Raw genomic sequence first — 16,852 nt, 5'->3', positions numbered from 1 at the left:
GAGAGAGAAACCCCCCAGAGGCGGAAGCATGAAGACTGAAGCCAGGGCATTAACTGTTAGGTTGAAGTGCAGGGAAGTGCCCTTTGCGTGGGTCGGAGGTCACGTCCAGCAGCGTTGGGGTCTGAGGAGTGAGGACCCTCTGGGCCAGGAGTGGCCAGCAGAGGTCTCGTGGAGGAGGTAGGGACGGAGCAAGGCCTCGGTGTGGACCTGGGATGGATAGAGATGGGGGGGCAGGCTGGGAGGTGGGGCTGGTGGGGACCCACGTGACGGGCTGGAGGTGACTGGGGGACATCTCTTCAAGTGGGCACCCATGCAGACCTCGGGAGCCTGGAGGTGACGGCGGTCCGTGCTCAGGTCCCAGGGAGACAACTTCGGATGTGACCCTCGTCTTTCTCTGATCCTCCCGTATGTGTCCTCTGCAGGAAACGGGCGAGCAGATCGCTATCAAGCAGTGCCGGCAGGAGCTTAGTCCCCGGAACCGCGAGCGCTGGTGCCTGGAGATCCAGATCATGAGGAGGTGAGGGCCTGGTGCACGAGCGGGCCCGGGTGCGGGACCGCGGGGCCTGGGGACCGCAGGACCGGGGGCCTGGGGCGTTGGAATGACTCTGGCGGGAGCTAGCAGGCCGAGCTTTGGGATGTGGAGCAACAGCCCCAGTTCCGTCTGGGCAGGAGCCATAAATCCCAGTCCCTCAGTAAGGACCCCAGGCCACACTGTCCAGAGGGGTGACTTCTGGAGGAGTGGCAGTTACAGCCCACCACTTGGCCTTGCCAAGGGCTCTTGGGGGTTTTCTTTGTTGTATTAAATTATTTAAAATCGCCATCACAGTAAATTTTCCTTTGTTGGCAAAAGTCCTTTTTTCTCCAGTGTTTCCATTTCCGAGCTGGTATGTGAGTCTCCCGAGCCCTGAGCCTGTTGCTGTCGTCCGTTCCTCCAGGGTGCCCTCAGCCAGGAAGGCATGTGGGGAAGCTCACAGGCCGACAGGCCCCAAACAGGGGCTCCCTGCTGGAGCCCAGGGAAAGGGGAGGCATCCCCTTGTTTGTAGGTGCACATGCGCGTGTGCGCACACACACACACACCCCCCACACCCCCCCCACACCACACACCCCCCCACACACACACACCCCACACCCCCCCACACACACACACCCCACACCCCCCCACACACACACCCCACACCCCCCCCCACACACACCCCACACCACACACACACCCACACACACCCACACACACACCCCACACATCCCCCACACCACACACACACACCCCCACACACAAACACCCCCCCCCACACACACACCCATCCCCGCCCAGTGGTGGGCGCCCGGAGCCGGGGCTACGGTGCCCACAGTAGCGCTGCCCGGGCCCTGGGCGAGTGGTGAGCCCCGTGTCTCCCCACCGCTCGCTCTCCAGGGCCCTCGGCGCCTGCAGGCCGCCCTCCCTCACTGGTTCCCTCCCCCCAGGCTGAACCACCCCAACGTGGTGGCCGCCCGGGACGTCCCCGAGGGCATGCAGAGCCTGGCTCCCAACGACCTGCCCCTGCTGGCCATGGAGTACTGCCAGGGAGGGGACCTGCGGAAGGTGAGGCTGCGGGGGCCGGGCAGGGCGCTCGGGAGCCTCGGGGCGGGGTCGCGGGGTTGCGGGTGGACGGAGGGCAGGGAGGGGCTTGCCGTACACCCTGCGCAGCTGTCCCTGACGTGACGCGGAAGACCCACCAGGTCCGAGCGTAGGGAGAGGCCGGTCAGACTCCAGGACGGGCCTTCCTCCCTCGGCACGCTGGGGCCACTTAAGCCCTTTGGTGTCGTCGTGGCCACTGGCCCGGATCGGAGGCCTTCTCCCAGATGTGGCCGCCCGGGGTCCTGGAGCGGGGCGGGAAGGGACTGGCTCGGGCCAGCCGGGCTGGGGACCCAGAGCCCCACTGACTCAGCTTCCGGGCCCCTGTCCCTTTCTTACCGCCATGTCCACCACGTCCCCTTGCCAGCACGCATGCTGCGGGGTGGGTGTCGGGGACCGTTGTGTGTCCCCCTCCCCAGCGATCTCCGGAACAGTGTCATGACCCGCTCTTACACGTGGCCTCGTGTGATTCTCAGCAGCCCGTGACGTGGGTAAAACGGATGGGATCCCGTGTGAAGGGTGGGCCCCGCAGCCCCGAGGGCCCACGTGGGTGTCCGGGCCTCACACAGCTGCAGCGGCAGAGGCTGGGTCACGGCCGGTGGGTCCCGGCCACAGGCTCCCCTCCGTCTGTGAAGGGAATAGCGCCCGGCACACGAGGACCGTGAGAGCTCTGGGCAGAAGCTGGTTTTGTATTGAAAAGAGGTTGCCTGTTCGTCTCCACCCCGTCACCTCACACTCTGGACAAAGGTCTGCATTGTTCGGGGGCGCGGTCAGGATAGCCAGGCGGTTCTTCCATCGTACTCAGCACTTTCCGGGACCCGGCATCGCATGCTTTCCCAGCACTCTTCCGGCCCCTCCCGCCTTCCCTCTCCAAAGGAGACTTTCCATGAGGGCTGGTGTGCCCGGGTGGCTCTCCCATCCGGGGAGATGGGCTCATCCTGGGGCTCAGGGCAGGATGTGAGCACAGTCATTGTCAACCCCCAGCCCGGGGACTGATAACCGATGACAAATGGGGAACTTGACAACGCTTCCATTTTCCTCTTTATCTTCCTAACCTTTGACAGCTGTCTGATTCCTAACTGCAGCTTTTTAGGGAGATAAAGCCGTGTCATTGTAGTTGAGTGGACAGTCCTTAGAGGGCAGCGTGGGAGGGGTGGGAGGTGACCAGCTTACAGAGGCACAGGACTTTGGACGTCATCTTGTAGGCAGCAGGGAGCCAGTTGGCCAAGGAGGAAGCTGACACAGACTTTGGCGTGATTGACCTGGCACGGGGTGCAGGATGGTGCAGGGGACGCGGGAAGCGGTTGTACCCCACGGGGCCTTGGTCCACGCGGTCACCAGGGGACCTGGGGTGCCTGCGGTCTGTCCTCTTTGTTCTCCAAATGAGGTGGCTCGTCTTTCCCACCTCTAGAAAGTTCAGAATCCGCAGCTGGTCTGGGGAGACATGCTTGACCAGCACGGGAGCGAGGGTAAAAGCCAGAGCTGGTTGAAGGAGTGCCGTGTGTGTGCCTGTCGCAGGGAGCGGCTGGCGGACGTGCGCGGGTGTGGGTGTGAATTAACGACGGGGCACCCCGTCGGGAAGTTACTTCCTGAAGTTGAGGCCGGCTTCCAGCAGCAGATGGAGCCCCTCGACAGGCTTGCCAGGGCCAGGAGGGCACAGGGGCTGAGCATTTGGGCACGAGCCTCAGGTGGACCTGCGTCCTATGGCAGCTCTGCCGCGCAGCGGCCGTGGTGGCAGACGGATGGCTGGACCCCTCCCGTCCAGCACCCTCACCTGTGAAGTGGAAATGCCGCCAGTGCTGGCCTGGGCAGGTGAGGCTGCGCTGAGCCCGTCCACGCAGCTCTGCCGGGTGCCCGGCACGTACGAAGTGCTCACTGCCCGGCCCCTGCTGTCGTCTCCACCCCACAGCAAGGCCGCGTCGGGGAGGGGGTCGGAGGGAGGTGGTCAGTGGCTCCTTCGGGCTCTCAGGAGCAGTGGACCAACTGTGGCTGAGCTCAGATGGGCCTGCTTCCCCCAGGACCGCGGCCCAGGTGAGACTCTGAGAATGACTCAGGGTTAGGGTCACACACGGGAGCGCTTCTAGAAGCTCTCAGATGCTTCCTCCTTCCCCGCCTGGGCCGACCCTGCCAGTCCTGCCCGGGTGGGCTGTCCACCCAGGTCCCCAAGGCCCAGGGCCCGGGGAGTGCTCAGCCGGCCTCGGCTGGTGAAGGACACTTGGGGGCGCATTGGTGGCTGGTGGCCGCTCCCCTGACACCTCTTTCCCCTTCTTGACAGTACCTGAACCAGTTTGAGAACTGCTGCGGCCTGCGGGAAGGAGCCATCCTCACCTTGCTGAGCGACATCGGTAAATCCCAGCCCTGGAAGTCAGGCCGTGCCCTCCGGGGAGAGGCCTCTGGGGGCGAGGAGGGGAGATGACTGGTCCTCCGGTCTCTTTTTGCCCCAGTGGCCACATCATCAGTTTATTATTGGGTTGAAGGCAGGTTAGAAGGTTGGGGAATATTCTTTTGCTCTTCATGGGCAACTTTGGTTTTGTTTCTCTCTGGTTAGAGCTGTTTCAAGTTATTTTTTTGTATGTTATTCCCTCAAATATCGTGCTTCCCCTCATTAGATTATTTGTGCATTCAGGAGATGGTTATTAAGAAAGTCTTTAAATTATTGGCTCAAGCACACGAAACTGTCTACTTCCTCATGCAGCCTTCTACTGCCTCAAGTGACTGTAGTAATATTCATGGAGCCTCTGCTGGTCACGTGTCCCTTGGTGTGGGCATGTATCACATCCAGTTACCTTGGCCTCCTGCGGTAGCTTTCCTGCGATGCATTCAAGGTGTCTGTGTGTAAGTTACATGTAAATCACAGTCATGAAGACAGGAGAGAGGTTCACTCCACGTGCCTATGTGGCTCCGTTCTTCTGTCGGTGGATGAGAATCGAAGGTCTTTAGGTCGCTGATTCCCTGTCTTTCCTCTCTGTGGCCCCAGGTTGGAAATAATGAGGCTTTGAAGTATAGTCAACTAGACTTAAGTCCATGAAGGCCGAGGCTTAGTCAGTGCTGTGTCTCTGGCATCTGGAACAGCAGTAGTACCTTATGTAGCAGCTTGTTTGTAAATATTTTTCAAACGAATGAAATAAATCCCAAAAGAAATTAGAATAAGGACGTATTTTTTTATTTAAAAGAACCGCTGTCCACATATAATTAAATTAACACTCCCAGGTCAAATACCAGCGCTTCCACCTGTTGGCAGCGTGACCTAGGGCACGTTATTTAATTCTTAAGGGCAGCAGCTTTATTTGCTGTGAGGTGGGAACGTAACTCACCACGGGAGAACCGCTAGGAGGGTGGAGAGAGGGAGGTGGGACACGTAGTCCCAGCACACGCCCTGCTCGCCGCGTTAACGTGCAGTGAGCCCGTGCTCGTCCCTTCCTCCTGTCCTTCCCCCCTGGGTTTGGGGTCATGGCACCCCTTTTAGAAAACCTCCGTCGCCCTCACTTGGGTTGTGACCCGAGGCTGGGATCCAGTGAGCCAGGCAGGTGGCTGTCTTCTGAGATGTCCCTCCCCGGAAGTGGCTGCCTCCGGGATGCCATCAGGCCCCCTGATTTGGAGGCTTCGGTGGAGGTTGCTGATAAGCCTGTATTGTACTTTCACTCCCTTTTCTGATTTGTGTACGAGATTCATGAAGTTTATTTATTTTGCACAGATGTCGTCACAGAGCCCAAGTCCAGAAGTTTTTCTGGGAGTTCATCTAACGTAACTCTTTTGTATTCTGGAACATTTCCTGAACCTGTTTTGTTCCAGTTTGTCCCAAGGGCCGGCCGCACGTCCCCTTTGTGGAGCTGCCCTGCTGGTCCCTGCCAGGTTGACTTCAGATAAGGGCAGAACCCCACCCTTGCCTGCCAGGTCAGATTCACGACCTTCTCCTCTGGGTGACACCTACTTGCCTTTAACCTCTTCGGTGCCCCTGGCCTCCCAGAGATGCCCACTCAAAGCAGCGTCAGGATGATAGACGCAGGCAGGGTTTTTTCCAGTGAGCTTCACATTGCCCAAGAAGATCTTGCAGAGTACGCATGAGTGAGCGAGCAGACGCCGGGCAAGCGCGCGGGTGAGCCCGTGTCCTGTGCCAGGACGGACAGGCCTGTTAGAACATGGCTCTTATGCTAGCAAGAGGTCTGGGGACAGGTGGTAGAGGCAGCTGGAAGTGATCTGTCTTCCGCATAAAGCGACCCTAAAATAGCTCCAGGAAGTTGTATCTCAGTGGACTCTATTTAAACAGTGTGCTCAGTATCCTTTGGAAAACATTGCCATGTGTTTCCCTCTGCCAGCTGACAGCAAACCCCTACACGCTCTGGAGGCCCAGGTCTCTGCCGCCCAAAGAGCGGGGACCTGCCCACACCCAGGCCAGCTGGGCGGGACGGTCAGCGATCACCACAGCCTTACCGGATCTTTGATCTGTACCCTTCTTGATTCTCCAGGTGGCCGGGGTACCGTGGTGACCGACCATCCTGTCCTGTAAGCGTTCAGGGCCCCCGCTCCCCATTTTGTGTGTGCTCCATTCTCTGAGTCACCATCTCTGTCCCTGTTAGAGCTGCTCCTAGCAGGCGTCCAGCCCTTCCACCTTACAGGACAGGGAGGGTTCCAAAGGGAACTCAGGGCTTTAGGGAATCAGAACACTGGGCTCTCTACTTTGTGTTTATGTAATTGTGGATTTCCTTGCTTATTCTGTTGAATACTTACGTTCTGACTGCATTGCTGATTATAATAAAAGATGACTACCTGGTCTCAGCAATCCAGGTCATTTATATATAAAATACATGGAAAGGCGTAAATAACCAGATTAATGAATGTAATCATGATAAAAGAGAAGACAGCTGCTCTCAGTCCTGGCCTCACTGCCTCTCCAGCTCTGCTGCCTCTGACGAGGGCCTTTCCTCTCTGGAAAACCAAGGTGACTTTCTGGGCCTGCGCATCTTCAACTTTAAATGAGGCATTTGGGCTGGGTGACCCCTGGGAGCCCTTCTGACTTTGAATATTGCTTTTTCATTGTTCAGGTTCTGATTTTCAGAAAGGTTGCCCAGAATGTCTTTGACATTCGCTGCACTGCCCCAGCCTGACTGCTTCCCGCGGTCCTTATGCATCATCTTCTGCCTGGAACCTTGTCTTGATGCTGTCTGTCTATTCCTGCCCCAGCCTGTGTGTCCCTCTCTGCACCTGGGTGACCGCCCGCTGCTTCCAGTGTTCTGTGTGCTGGGCCATTCTCACGACATATTTATCAACCAAATCTTTTCCGAAGTCTGGACATTGAACGCTGACCTCCACCCTCAGCTCCATATCCACGTCTACACGACATTTCTCCCCAAGTCACTTCCAAATTGAAGTCCTAGACGTTTTCCTTAAAGCCGATCCCTTCCTGACGTCCTCTTTCTTGGGTCACTGGCCCTGTCTTTCTGCCAGCTACCCGACACGGGTGCTGACCTCGAATCTCGTCTCTTCCTAGAACCTGCCCTCTTCCTGGTCCTCACCATCCCATTTAAAGAGTCTCCATCCAGGGCTTCCCTGGTGGCACAGTGGTTGAGAGTCTGCCTGCCGATGCAGGGGACGTGGGTTCGTGCCCTGATCTGGGAGGATCCCACGTGCGCGGAGCGGCTGGGCCCGTGAGCCATGGCTGCCGAGCCTGCGCGTCCGGAGCCTGTGCTCCGCAACGGGAGAGGCCACAACAGTGAGAGGCCCACGTACCACAAAAAAACCAAACAAACAAAAAGTCTCCATCCTTTCCTTCCTGCTGAGCATCCCACTTTCCCTTTCTGTTCCCACCACCTCTGCTCATTCAGTGTCGCAGCACATCACTTACCTGGAGTCCTTATTCCCATTTTACTAACCCATCTTTCATGCTTCTGAAAGGATGCTTTCATCATAATCCACCACTAGATCAAGGCCAAACCTCATAGCCTCCCATCTCTCCTGATCCACTCTAGGCAACTTCAAAACCCACTTTTCGATCCCCCTGCGAGCCTTTGTCCACACGCCCCTTTTTAGAATGCTGCTCCGGCCCCTCCCCACGACCCTGCGCTTTCGACCCTACCCTCCGTGGGGACCGCCCTGGCCTGGTGAGCGCAGTGGGTCTCCCTCTCGGGATTCTTCTGCCCTCGTGGCCTCCTCCACTCAGGACTTGGTTTCCCTGCTATTATTATGTGACCTCTGCCTGTCCTTGACAGTAAGGACTGACTGCTGGGTTTGGGGCCCATTGACCAGACTGTGCAGTAAGTGAAGAAAACGGTTCGATCCAGTGGCACATTTTCGGCAACACCTGGCACACTTATGTATGAAGACACTTCCTGCGGATGGTTGAGTGAATGAGAGAATGATTTTGCACTTTTCGCTCAGCACTTGGTGTGACTGCCTCGCTACCTTGCTGATGAGTCATAGGGGCTCTTTTAGCCAGGAAACCATTAGCTGGACTAAATCTCCACATGTCTGCACTTGGCCTTCCAGCCTGTTTTGCTTGGAAAGCCCAGTGACACCAAAGTGACTGGCACATAGTAGGCCTGCGGCCAGTTCTTACTGAGTAAGCGAACGTCCTCTTGCCCTTCTCCCACACTGGTGACTCAGACCACCAACGGGTAACTGTCTTCTTTCCCTTCTTATCCCTGCGTCAGCATTCTGGTCCATTTATCTTTCCATTTCTTCCATCGTTTCTCGGGACTGTATCCCGAGCAACAATATTCTCAAGAGAGCTGAGTAATCTCTTTCGGTTCAGGGTCTGGTCAGTAGGCTTCATGGTCACGATCCTCACACAGCCGCTTCTCGACATGGGAGTCTAGCTGGTCCTGTCTGTTCCCTAATTTGTGGACTGTGGTTTGGGATTCTGGCTCATCAGTAAGAACTCCAGGAGTGCCACCATCTTCAGTTACAATGTTTGTCTCTCCCTCTTGAGCTGAGAGAAAGCTGGGGTCCAGACCTGGGTGCTGTTCCTGACAAGGACAGCAGCGGGGGGCAGCTGCGGACCCCTCCGAGCAGCATCTGTCCTGGGAAATGCCACTGCGTGGTGTAAAACAGTTCACACGGAGTACTGCTTGGTGACACTTTTCTATCACTGGAACATGAGAAATTAACCTGCAGGCTTTTCCGCTTTGTGGTGTGCTTTTCCATTTCTATACACTTGTAGTACCTCTATTGTTAGGGGCTTCATTTTTTTTTTTTTTTTTTTTTGCGGTACGTGGGCCTCTCACCGCTGTGGCCTCTCCCGTTGCAGAGCACAGGCTCCAGACGCGCAGGCTCAGCGGCCATGGCTCACGGGCCCAGCTGCTCCGCGGCATGTGGGATCTTCCCGGACCGGGGCACGAACCCGTGTCCCCTGCATCGGCAGGCGGGCTCTTAACCACTACGCCACCAGGGAAGCCCAGGGGCTTCGATTTTTAAGAAACCTTTAGACACAAAGGTATTGTTATTTATCTCAAATTCTTATGTTCCATCCAACTGAAATCAAATTAGATTCTCTTGGCTTGAGACAATTCCGATTCGTGACACTCCCGTGAGGTACCGTTGTGTAAAACAAGGCACCGTCAGACTGAACTAAGCCTTTTAAGGACTGATCCCGTAAGGGGAGCTGTCTAAGAGCTCCTGCCCATCAAGGTTTTCACCGTTTCCCTCAGTCCAAGAAACCGTGTATAACAACACCTATAGGATTTTTTAAATTCCGGGCTTTATTAAGTTAACAAAAAAGCATTTGAGAATAAATGACTCCCCCGAAATGAGGACTCAAGTTTGTCATGTACAGTTGCTTAAGCATAAAAACAGACAGCTGTTAATAGTGATCACTGGCGTGGTCACCAGCTTGCCCTCTGTCCTCCCTAGAGACCTGGTGACAACTCTCAGTCTTTGTAGTGTCGAGGGCAGCACTCTCCGTGTGACCTGACTGCCCTCCCTGGGAGCTTCTTGGGACACCCTCCCGCCTGTGCCCCGTGCCACTGGCTCTGAGAGGTTCACATCTAGCTTCAGAGGCCTTACCTTAGTCTGTGTTTCTACTCGCTCTGAATACAGTGAGTTTCAATGTTCATATATCCTGCTGTTGAACAAACTGACCCACGCCTTTATGTATTACACCCCGACACTGTGTCACATACCCAAGCGGGCCCTTGTGACCCAGTCACTGAGCAGGCACGCCCGGTCTCCCCACATGGTGCTCCCGCCGGCCATGCGTTCACATGCAGCAGTAGCAGCATCCCTGTGTGCAGTGTCGTGTCTGTGCAATTATTAGTACTTGTTATTACACATTGCTTTGATTCTTTAATAAAGATGAGTAAAATAAAAACGAAAGTGCTGATAAGAAGCATGTCTTTTAAAAGTCACCGTAACCGAGAACAATGTTTGGGGGAATTTGGTGGGGCACACTTTGAAAGCAGCGAGTGTGTTCCTTCATTTGGACGTTTGTTGGACCTAAGCCAGTCACTGTACCCAGTTATGAAAGAAAAAAGAGGGAACAGGTGTGAAATGTTGGAACTCTATGGTCAAAGGCTGGGTTTAAAAGGGCAGATTTAAGGAGAGGTTTTACGATTTGACTTACTATGCGGATGGAACATCCCTGAGAAGATGGGTGTTTATTTATTTATTTTTAAAATAATTTATTTTATTTATTTTTGGCTGCATTAGGTCTTCGTTGCTATGTGCGGGCTTTCTCTAGTTGCGAAGAGCGGGGGCTACTCTCTGTTGTGTTGCACGGGCTTCTCATTGCAGTGGCTTTTCTTGTTGCAGAGCACGGGCTCCAGGCATGTGGGCTTCAGTAGTTGTGGCACACGGGCTCAGTAGTTGTGGCGCACGGGCTTAGTTGCTTCGCGGCATGTGGGATCTTCCCAGACCAGGGATCGAACCTGTGTCCCCTGCATTGGCAGGCGGATTCTTAACCACTGAGCCACCAGGGAAGTCCCTGAAGTTGGGTGTTTAACTCTCAGTTAGACCTTCTCCAGTGTTTTCAGGAAACATTCAGCATGAAGTCTTTACACAGCATATCTGATCCCTTGGTTTCTGCGGAGGGCTTCTCTCTTGCCTCCCTCCCTGCTGTGCCCTGGCCGAGGACCCGTTAGTAAACCTCTCTTAGTGTTGTGATCACTTTTGCTTTTTACCTTTTTTTTTTCTAATAAAAAAAGGTTCATACCATTACATCATTGACATCCCTCTGAGTTGGGTAATATAAACCTAAATAATTTTTAATAATTGCCTGTTATATTATGGATCTTCCATAATTTGTTCAGCCGTTCCCTGATTGATGACTTTCCATTAGTTTCTCATTATTTCACTCCACACTATGCAGTCCACATCTGTATTTGTACGTGATAGTGCTTTTGATTTTGTAAGCTGGATTACCAGAGGCGGAAATGAAGGGTCAAATGATATGTATGTCTTAAAATTTAATAGCTTTTGCCATATTTCTTTCCCCCAATTGCACAGCAATTATTACTCCTTCCAGCAACGTAGGGAGTGCCTTTTATCTCTCATCTAAAATTCCTGCCAGCTGAAGAGGTGAAAGGCATTTCGTTGTGGCTTTTTTTTAACGTATTTTTTCTGGCTGCGTTGGGTCTTCGTTGCTGTGCACAGGCTTTCTCTAGTTGCAGCGAGCAGGGACTTCTCTTGTTGCGGAGCATGGGCTCTAGGCGCGTGGGCTTTAGTAGTTGTTGCCCGTGGGCTCAGTAGTTGTGGGTCGCGGGCTCTAGAGCGCGGGCTCAGTAGTTGTGGCGCACGGGCTTACCTGCTCCGCGGCATGTGGGATCTTCCCGGACCAGGGATCAAACCTGTGTCCCCTGCATTGGCAGGCGGATTCTTAACCACTGTGCCACCAAGGAAGTCCCTCAGTGTTGCTTTAATGTGCACTTTGTGGACGGCCAGTAAGCTTGAGCGACTTTGTGCATAATTGCATAATTGTTCACGGTTTGCGTTTCATTTCTACTCCTGTAAGTTACCGCTTCACGTGTTCTTTGCCCTTTTTCCTACTGGGTTGGTTGCTTTCTTTGTGTTAAAATGGTCTTTCCTTTTTTACATTATTAATTACTAAATTACGTTGATAGTGGATAATATTTATTATTTTTAGATGAACTTAACCTGGCAGAATAGAAATATAGTAATCTTCTCTTGGACCCCATCCTCAGTTTTTATTCTTAGTTCTACTGGTCTGAATCCAAAAACTTTGGAGCCACCTATGTAACCCACCTCTTTGTTTTTTTTATGTTTTTTTAAAGTAAAAAGCTATGTATTTTTTTCATTAGAAAAGTAACATAACATTATGATTTTGAAAAATAGAGGTTCAAAAAAGGAAAAACAAAAGTTTTCTTGCTACCCTAACATCTGGGTTGCTTTTTTATTGATTTGTAGTAGCTTTTGTCTGTTAGGTATATGCTTTTTGGCATATGTGCTGCAGATATTCTTTTCCCTTTTTTTGGCCTTTTGCTTTGTGTATAGTGTCTCTTGCCATAAAACTTTCTTTTTTTTTAATTGAAGTGTAGTTGATTTACAGTATTTCAAGTGTACAGCAAAGTGATTCAGTTATACATGTGTGTGTGTGTGTGTATATATATATATGTGTATATATATATATATATATACACACACACACACACACACACACACACACACACACACACACATTCTTTTTCAGATTCTTTTCCACTGTAGTTTATTACAGGATACTGAATAGAGTTCCCAGTGCTATACAGTAGCTCCTTGTTGTTTATCTGTTTTATATATAGTAGTGTGTATCTATTAATGCCAACCTTCTAATTTATCCTTCCCCTGCCTTTCCGTTTGGTAACCATTTCTTTTCCATGTCTGTGAGTCAATTTCTGTTTTGTAAATAAGTTTTTACATTCTACATATAAGTGATATCATATGATATTTATCCTTCTCTTTATCTTTCTACTTATTTCACTTACTGTGATAATCTCTGGTTCCATCCATGTGGCTGCGGTTCCATCCATGTGGCTGCACATGGTGTTATTTCATTCTTTTTTATGTCTGAGTAGGATTCATTGTATATATGTACCACATCTTTTTTATCCATTCGTCTGTCAGTGAACATTTAGGTTACTTCCATGTCTTGGCTGTTGTATATAGTGCTCCTGTGAACATTGGGGTGCATGTATCTTTTTGTTTATTTTTTAATTTATTTGGTTGTACCGGGTCTTCGTTGCAGCAGGTGGACTCTAGTTGTGGCTCGCCGGCTCCTTAGTTGTGGCATGTGAACTCTTAGTTGCAGCATGCATGTGGGATCTAGTTCTCTGACCAGGGATCGAACCCGGGCCCTCTGCATTGGGAGCACGGAGTCTTAACCACTGCGCCACCAAGGAAGTCCCCTGGGGTGCATGAATCTTTTTGATTTAGAGTTTTTTGTCTTTTCCGGGTAAGTGCCCAGGAGTGGGACTGCTGGATCATATGGCAACTCTATTTTTAGGTTTTTAAGGAGCCTCCGTACTCTTTTCCATAGTTGCCATAAAATTTTAAAACTCTTTATGTTATTTGTATTGCTTTTCTTTGTGCCATATAGTTTTCCTCACATGACACTACTTTTTTTGCTAAATTTATCCCGTGGTGTTTTAGAATTTTTGTTGCTAATGTGAATGGGATTTTATTTTCTTTTTCCTTTCAACTGGATCTATGACAGGGAGAAAAACTATTGATTTGTATATACTTGTTTTGCTTCCAGACAACTTACTAAATTTTTCCCAGTTTTTAGTCTATTGAGTCTTCCTGGCATATAGTCAGATCATTTCCAATTAAAGGTAATTTTATCTCTTTCCAATACTTCTTCAGTTTTTTTCTTTTGTAGTACAGGTTGTTAGGACTTCTGTTGAAGTTATTAAACCTCTCTTAGGGGTAAAAATCACGTCCTGCTTGGAGTCTTAGCCTTGGCCGTCCTGGGTCAGTCGCATAGTCATGTTTGCTCTTCACGGCAGAAGCTGTGGTATCAAGTGACTTCACAGCCAGGTTGTGCAGGCTCCTTCCTTGCCAGCTAGATTCTGAGGCCTTTAAAGTTGGGAACCATGCCCTCCCTGATTTTATGTCCCTCAGAACCCAGCAGAGAACGGGGCACATAACAGGCACACGTTGGACTGTCAGATGTATTGAAGGCGCCCCCATTCTCTCCTTCCAGAGCCCCCCAGTTCTTCCTTGGAGCCGCCTCTGCCCTGCGGACTCTACATCAGATGACCAAGTGCTCTCTGCCCACAGGGCCCTTCTCCCTGACCTGCCCAGCAGAATTTAGATTTTTTTTGAGCCTCTAGACCAGAGAAGTTCCCCTTCTCAATCTTTATCAGCATCACCTGGAGGGCTTTGTAAAACACAGATTGTGGGGTAACCCCCAGGTTTCTGATTCACTTCGTCTGGGTTGGGACCCAAGGGTTTTGCATTTCTAACAAGTCTGCATGCTGCAGGTCCAGGCAGTGCAGTTTGAGAACCGCCACTCAAGACTGGACTTGGTGACCTCGTGGGTGGAAGGCTCAGAGTTCTTTGTGTGAACGAGGCAGATTCTGGTGCTGGTCCAAGTTCTGCTCACGTAGCTGGGTCCCCTTCCCTTCACCGAGGGGATGTCTGCCGGTCCCCGTCCCTCCACTGTGATCCCCTGCACCGAGTCAGGGTGTGTGTCGGGGGCACGCGGTAATCATCTTTCACCGGGTAGGCGATTCCAAGTGAAAAGCATTGTCCAGCCTTAACGAAAACTCACTCCCCTTTCCACCCTGTCAGCCTCTGCACTTAGATACCTTCACGAAAACAGGATCATCCATCGGGATCTAAAGCCAGAAAACATCGTCCTGCAGCAAGGGGAACAGAGAGTGAGTGACCCTCCAGGGCCTGGGGAGGGCGGGTGGCAGCTGGGCGGGGGAGGAACCCGCTTTGTGTGTTTGCGTTTCTTTGCTCACATATTTGCTTTGATTCTCTGGGAATGCTTTTTGATTTGAAACAAAATTCAGTGAAAAGTTCTCGCTTGCAGATTGAGGCAGGTTTGAATGGACCACATTGTTAGTCATCCAAGTTGCAGGAATCTGATAAGAAAAATAATGTTTGTCTTCCAGCTGACACCCCCAGGCTTTGGGAGTTGCACTTCTTGGAAATGGACTTTTTGTTTTCCATCTGTTTGAGAGCCTCAGCTTTTGAAGCTAACAGGGAGTCCATCTATAAGTTGGTTCTGGACGTGGCTGAGAGGAGGCATTTGGAGCTGGCACCTGCCCATGGGGCCTGGTCCAGCCTGCAGTTTCCCCAGAGCTCTCGGGGACCTTCTCCAGCGCCCCCTGCTCAGGTGTGGGGTAACCTCCCCGCAGGGCTTGGCCCTGTGCTCTTCCTGGCCTTGTTTGTTCAGCTGGGTGACTGGCAGGGGCTCAGCTGAGTGGAATGCAGTAACTCAGCTCACAGACTGTCTGATCTCTTCCACGCAGCTTCCTGCAGCATCCTAGGTGTGACCCATGCCTGTCCTAGCTCTCACCTTTGGCCCAGTTCACGCTCATTCCTGCCAGTTCTAAGATTTGAGAATTAAAGGTATTTACTGAGAAGGAACTGGCCTGGTCCTTTGCATCTAGGTTTAGCAGTCCTGAGGGCTGGTGCATGGTCTGCTAATTTTGACCTTCCTCTGGCAGTTGGTCGCAGAGCAAGGGAGAACATGTGCCTGGCGTTTTTACATTGTTTTCTTTTGCCTAAATCTACCACGTCTAGGGCACTCTCCCGTGTATTTGGTGGTCCTTTGGAACTTAGGGTCTTAGGATCGGGAATTCAGAAATAGCCTCTGCTCTAACAGAGACGTTCAGAATTCTTGAAGGACAGTATACTCTCATAACCGTCAGGTTTCTCCTCCTCCCTTTTTTTTCAGTTAATACACAAAATTATTGACCTAGGATACGCCAAGGAGCTGGACCAGGGCAGTCTGTGCACTTCCTTTGTGGGGACCCTGCAGTACCTGGTAAGAGACGGGATTTCCATGTTTGTGTGTCAGTTGCTGTCCGATGGCCGTGTCTGTGGGGCTCTTCCTCCATCCTTGCCTTCTGCCATCTAAGTTTGCCGGCTCTTGGATGTTTCCTGGATGCCTAGGAACTGTTGTATGAGGTCAGACTCATAATCCATTCAAGTCAGCACGCTTTGCCGGCAGAGGCCTTACGGAGGGATGTGGTCGTCTTCTCATATCAGAAGGACCCTGCTCCTGGGCCCTCGCACGAGCCCCATAACCTCTCATGCTGCAGTATTTCACCTGAGGACAAAGAGTTTAAACCAGGTTCTTGCTGGTCTGTAGGGGGCCTCAGTTTCCACGCAGCATCTCAGGGGCCATGGAGGAGAGGGCTGAGCTTCGAGCTCCCACCCTTTCTTTTTGTTATTTGGTCTTCATACCGCGATTCTATTTGAGTCACTCATTCATCCAAGAAATATTGGTCAAGTGTAGTTTTAGAGTTTAGGAGGAAAGCAGGCGTCACCCTGATACACAAATAATGAAGAAATTACACTTGTGATCAGTACTGCAAAGGGCAAGTGCAGGGTGTTATGAGAATATATTTTAGGAAGACCTAGCCTGGTCTGGGACCTGAAAGATGAGGTGGGGGAAGGAGGACTGGGGGAGGGGAGAGAGAGGAAGTTCCAGGTAAAGGGATAGGACATGGGAGACCAGAAGGTGTGGCAGGAGCCAGAGAAGAAGGAAGAGGGTGTCTCGAGTTGAGGCTGGAGAGAGAGGTAGAGGACAGATTATTCAAAGCCTTGTTGGCTGGGTTAGAGATTTTAAACTTTATCCTGAAACCTCTGGAGAGACATGGAAGGTTTTTAAGTGTGAGACGGATCGGGCTTACCTTTTTTTTTTTTTTTTTTTTGCGGTATGCGGGCCTCTCACTGTTGTGGCCTCTCCCGTTGCGGAGCACAGGCTCCGGACACACAGGCTCAGTAGTTGTGGCTCATGGGCCCAGCCGCTCCGCGGCATGTGGGCTCTTCCCAGACCGGGGCACGAACCCGTGTCCCCTGCATCGGCAGGCGGACTCTCAACCACTGCGCCACCAGGGAAGCCCAGGTTTACCTTTTGAAGAGACCACGCTTGGCACAGCATGAAGGGTGGATTGCAGGTAGTGGGTGAGTGATAAGGGGGCTGTTGTGCTGAGCTGGTCCGAGCTGGTGGAGGGCCTTGAGGATGTAAAGGATGGTTCAAGAAATGCCTGGAAGAGACCCAGCAGAACTGGGTAATAGATTGTTTGCAGATGATAACCAGTACCTGTTGATTAAAGGAGTCCACAGTTTAAAAAA

The 16,852-nt window shown here is 52.0% G+C and overlaps 1 protein-coding gene across 1 annotated transcript in view; it reads left to right on the top strand.

The window, feature by feature from the left end:
* The window catches only part of IKBKB (inhibitor of nuclear factor kappa B kinase subunit beta), a 45,525-nt gene that overhangs the window by 11,126 nt on the left and 17,547 nt on the right, over positions 1–16,852 (top strand). Inside the window, exons 3-7 of the mRNA XM_079726531.1 lie at positions 423–517; positions 1,462–1,579; positions 3,888–3,957; positions 14,330–14,418; positions 15,447–15,536. Coding sequence (XP_079582657.1) covers positions 423–517; positions 1,462–1,579; positions 3,888–3,957; positions 14,330–14,418; positions 15,447–15,536 — 462 coding nt within the window. The remainder of the gene's footprint in view (positions 1–422; positions 518–1,461; positions 1,580–3,887; positions 3,958–14,329; positions 14,419–15,446; positions 15,537–16,852) is intronic.

This window comes from Hyperoodon ampullatus (genome assembly GCF_949752795.1).
Source record: "Hyperoodon ampullatus genome assembly, chromosome: 20".
Lineage (NCBI taxonomy): Eukaryota > Metazoa > Chordata > Mammalia > Artiodactyla > Ziphiidae > Hyperoodon > Hyperoodon ampullatus.
The sequence above is the reverse complement of the archived record's forward strand: the minus strand, read 5'-3'. Positions and strand labels throughout refer to the sequence as shown.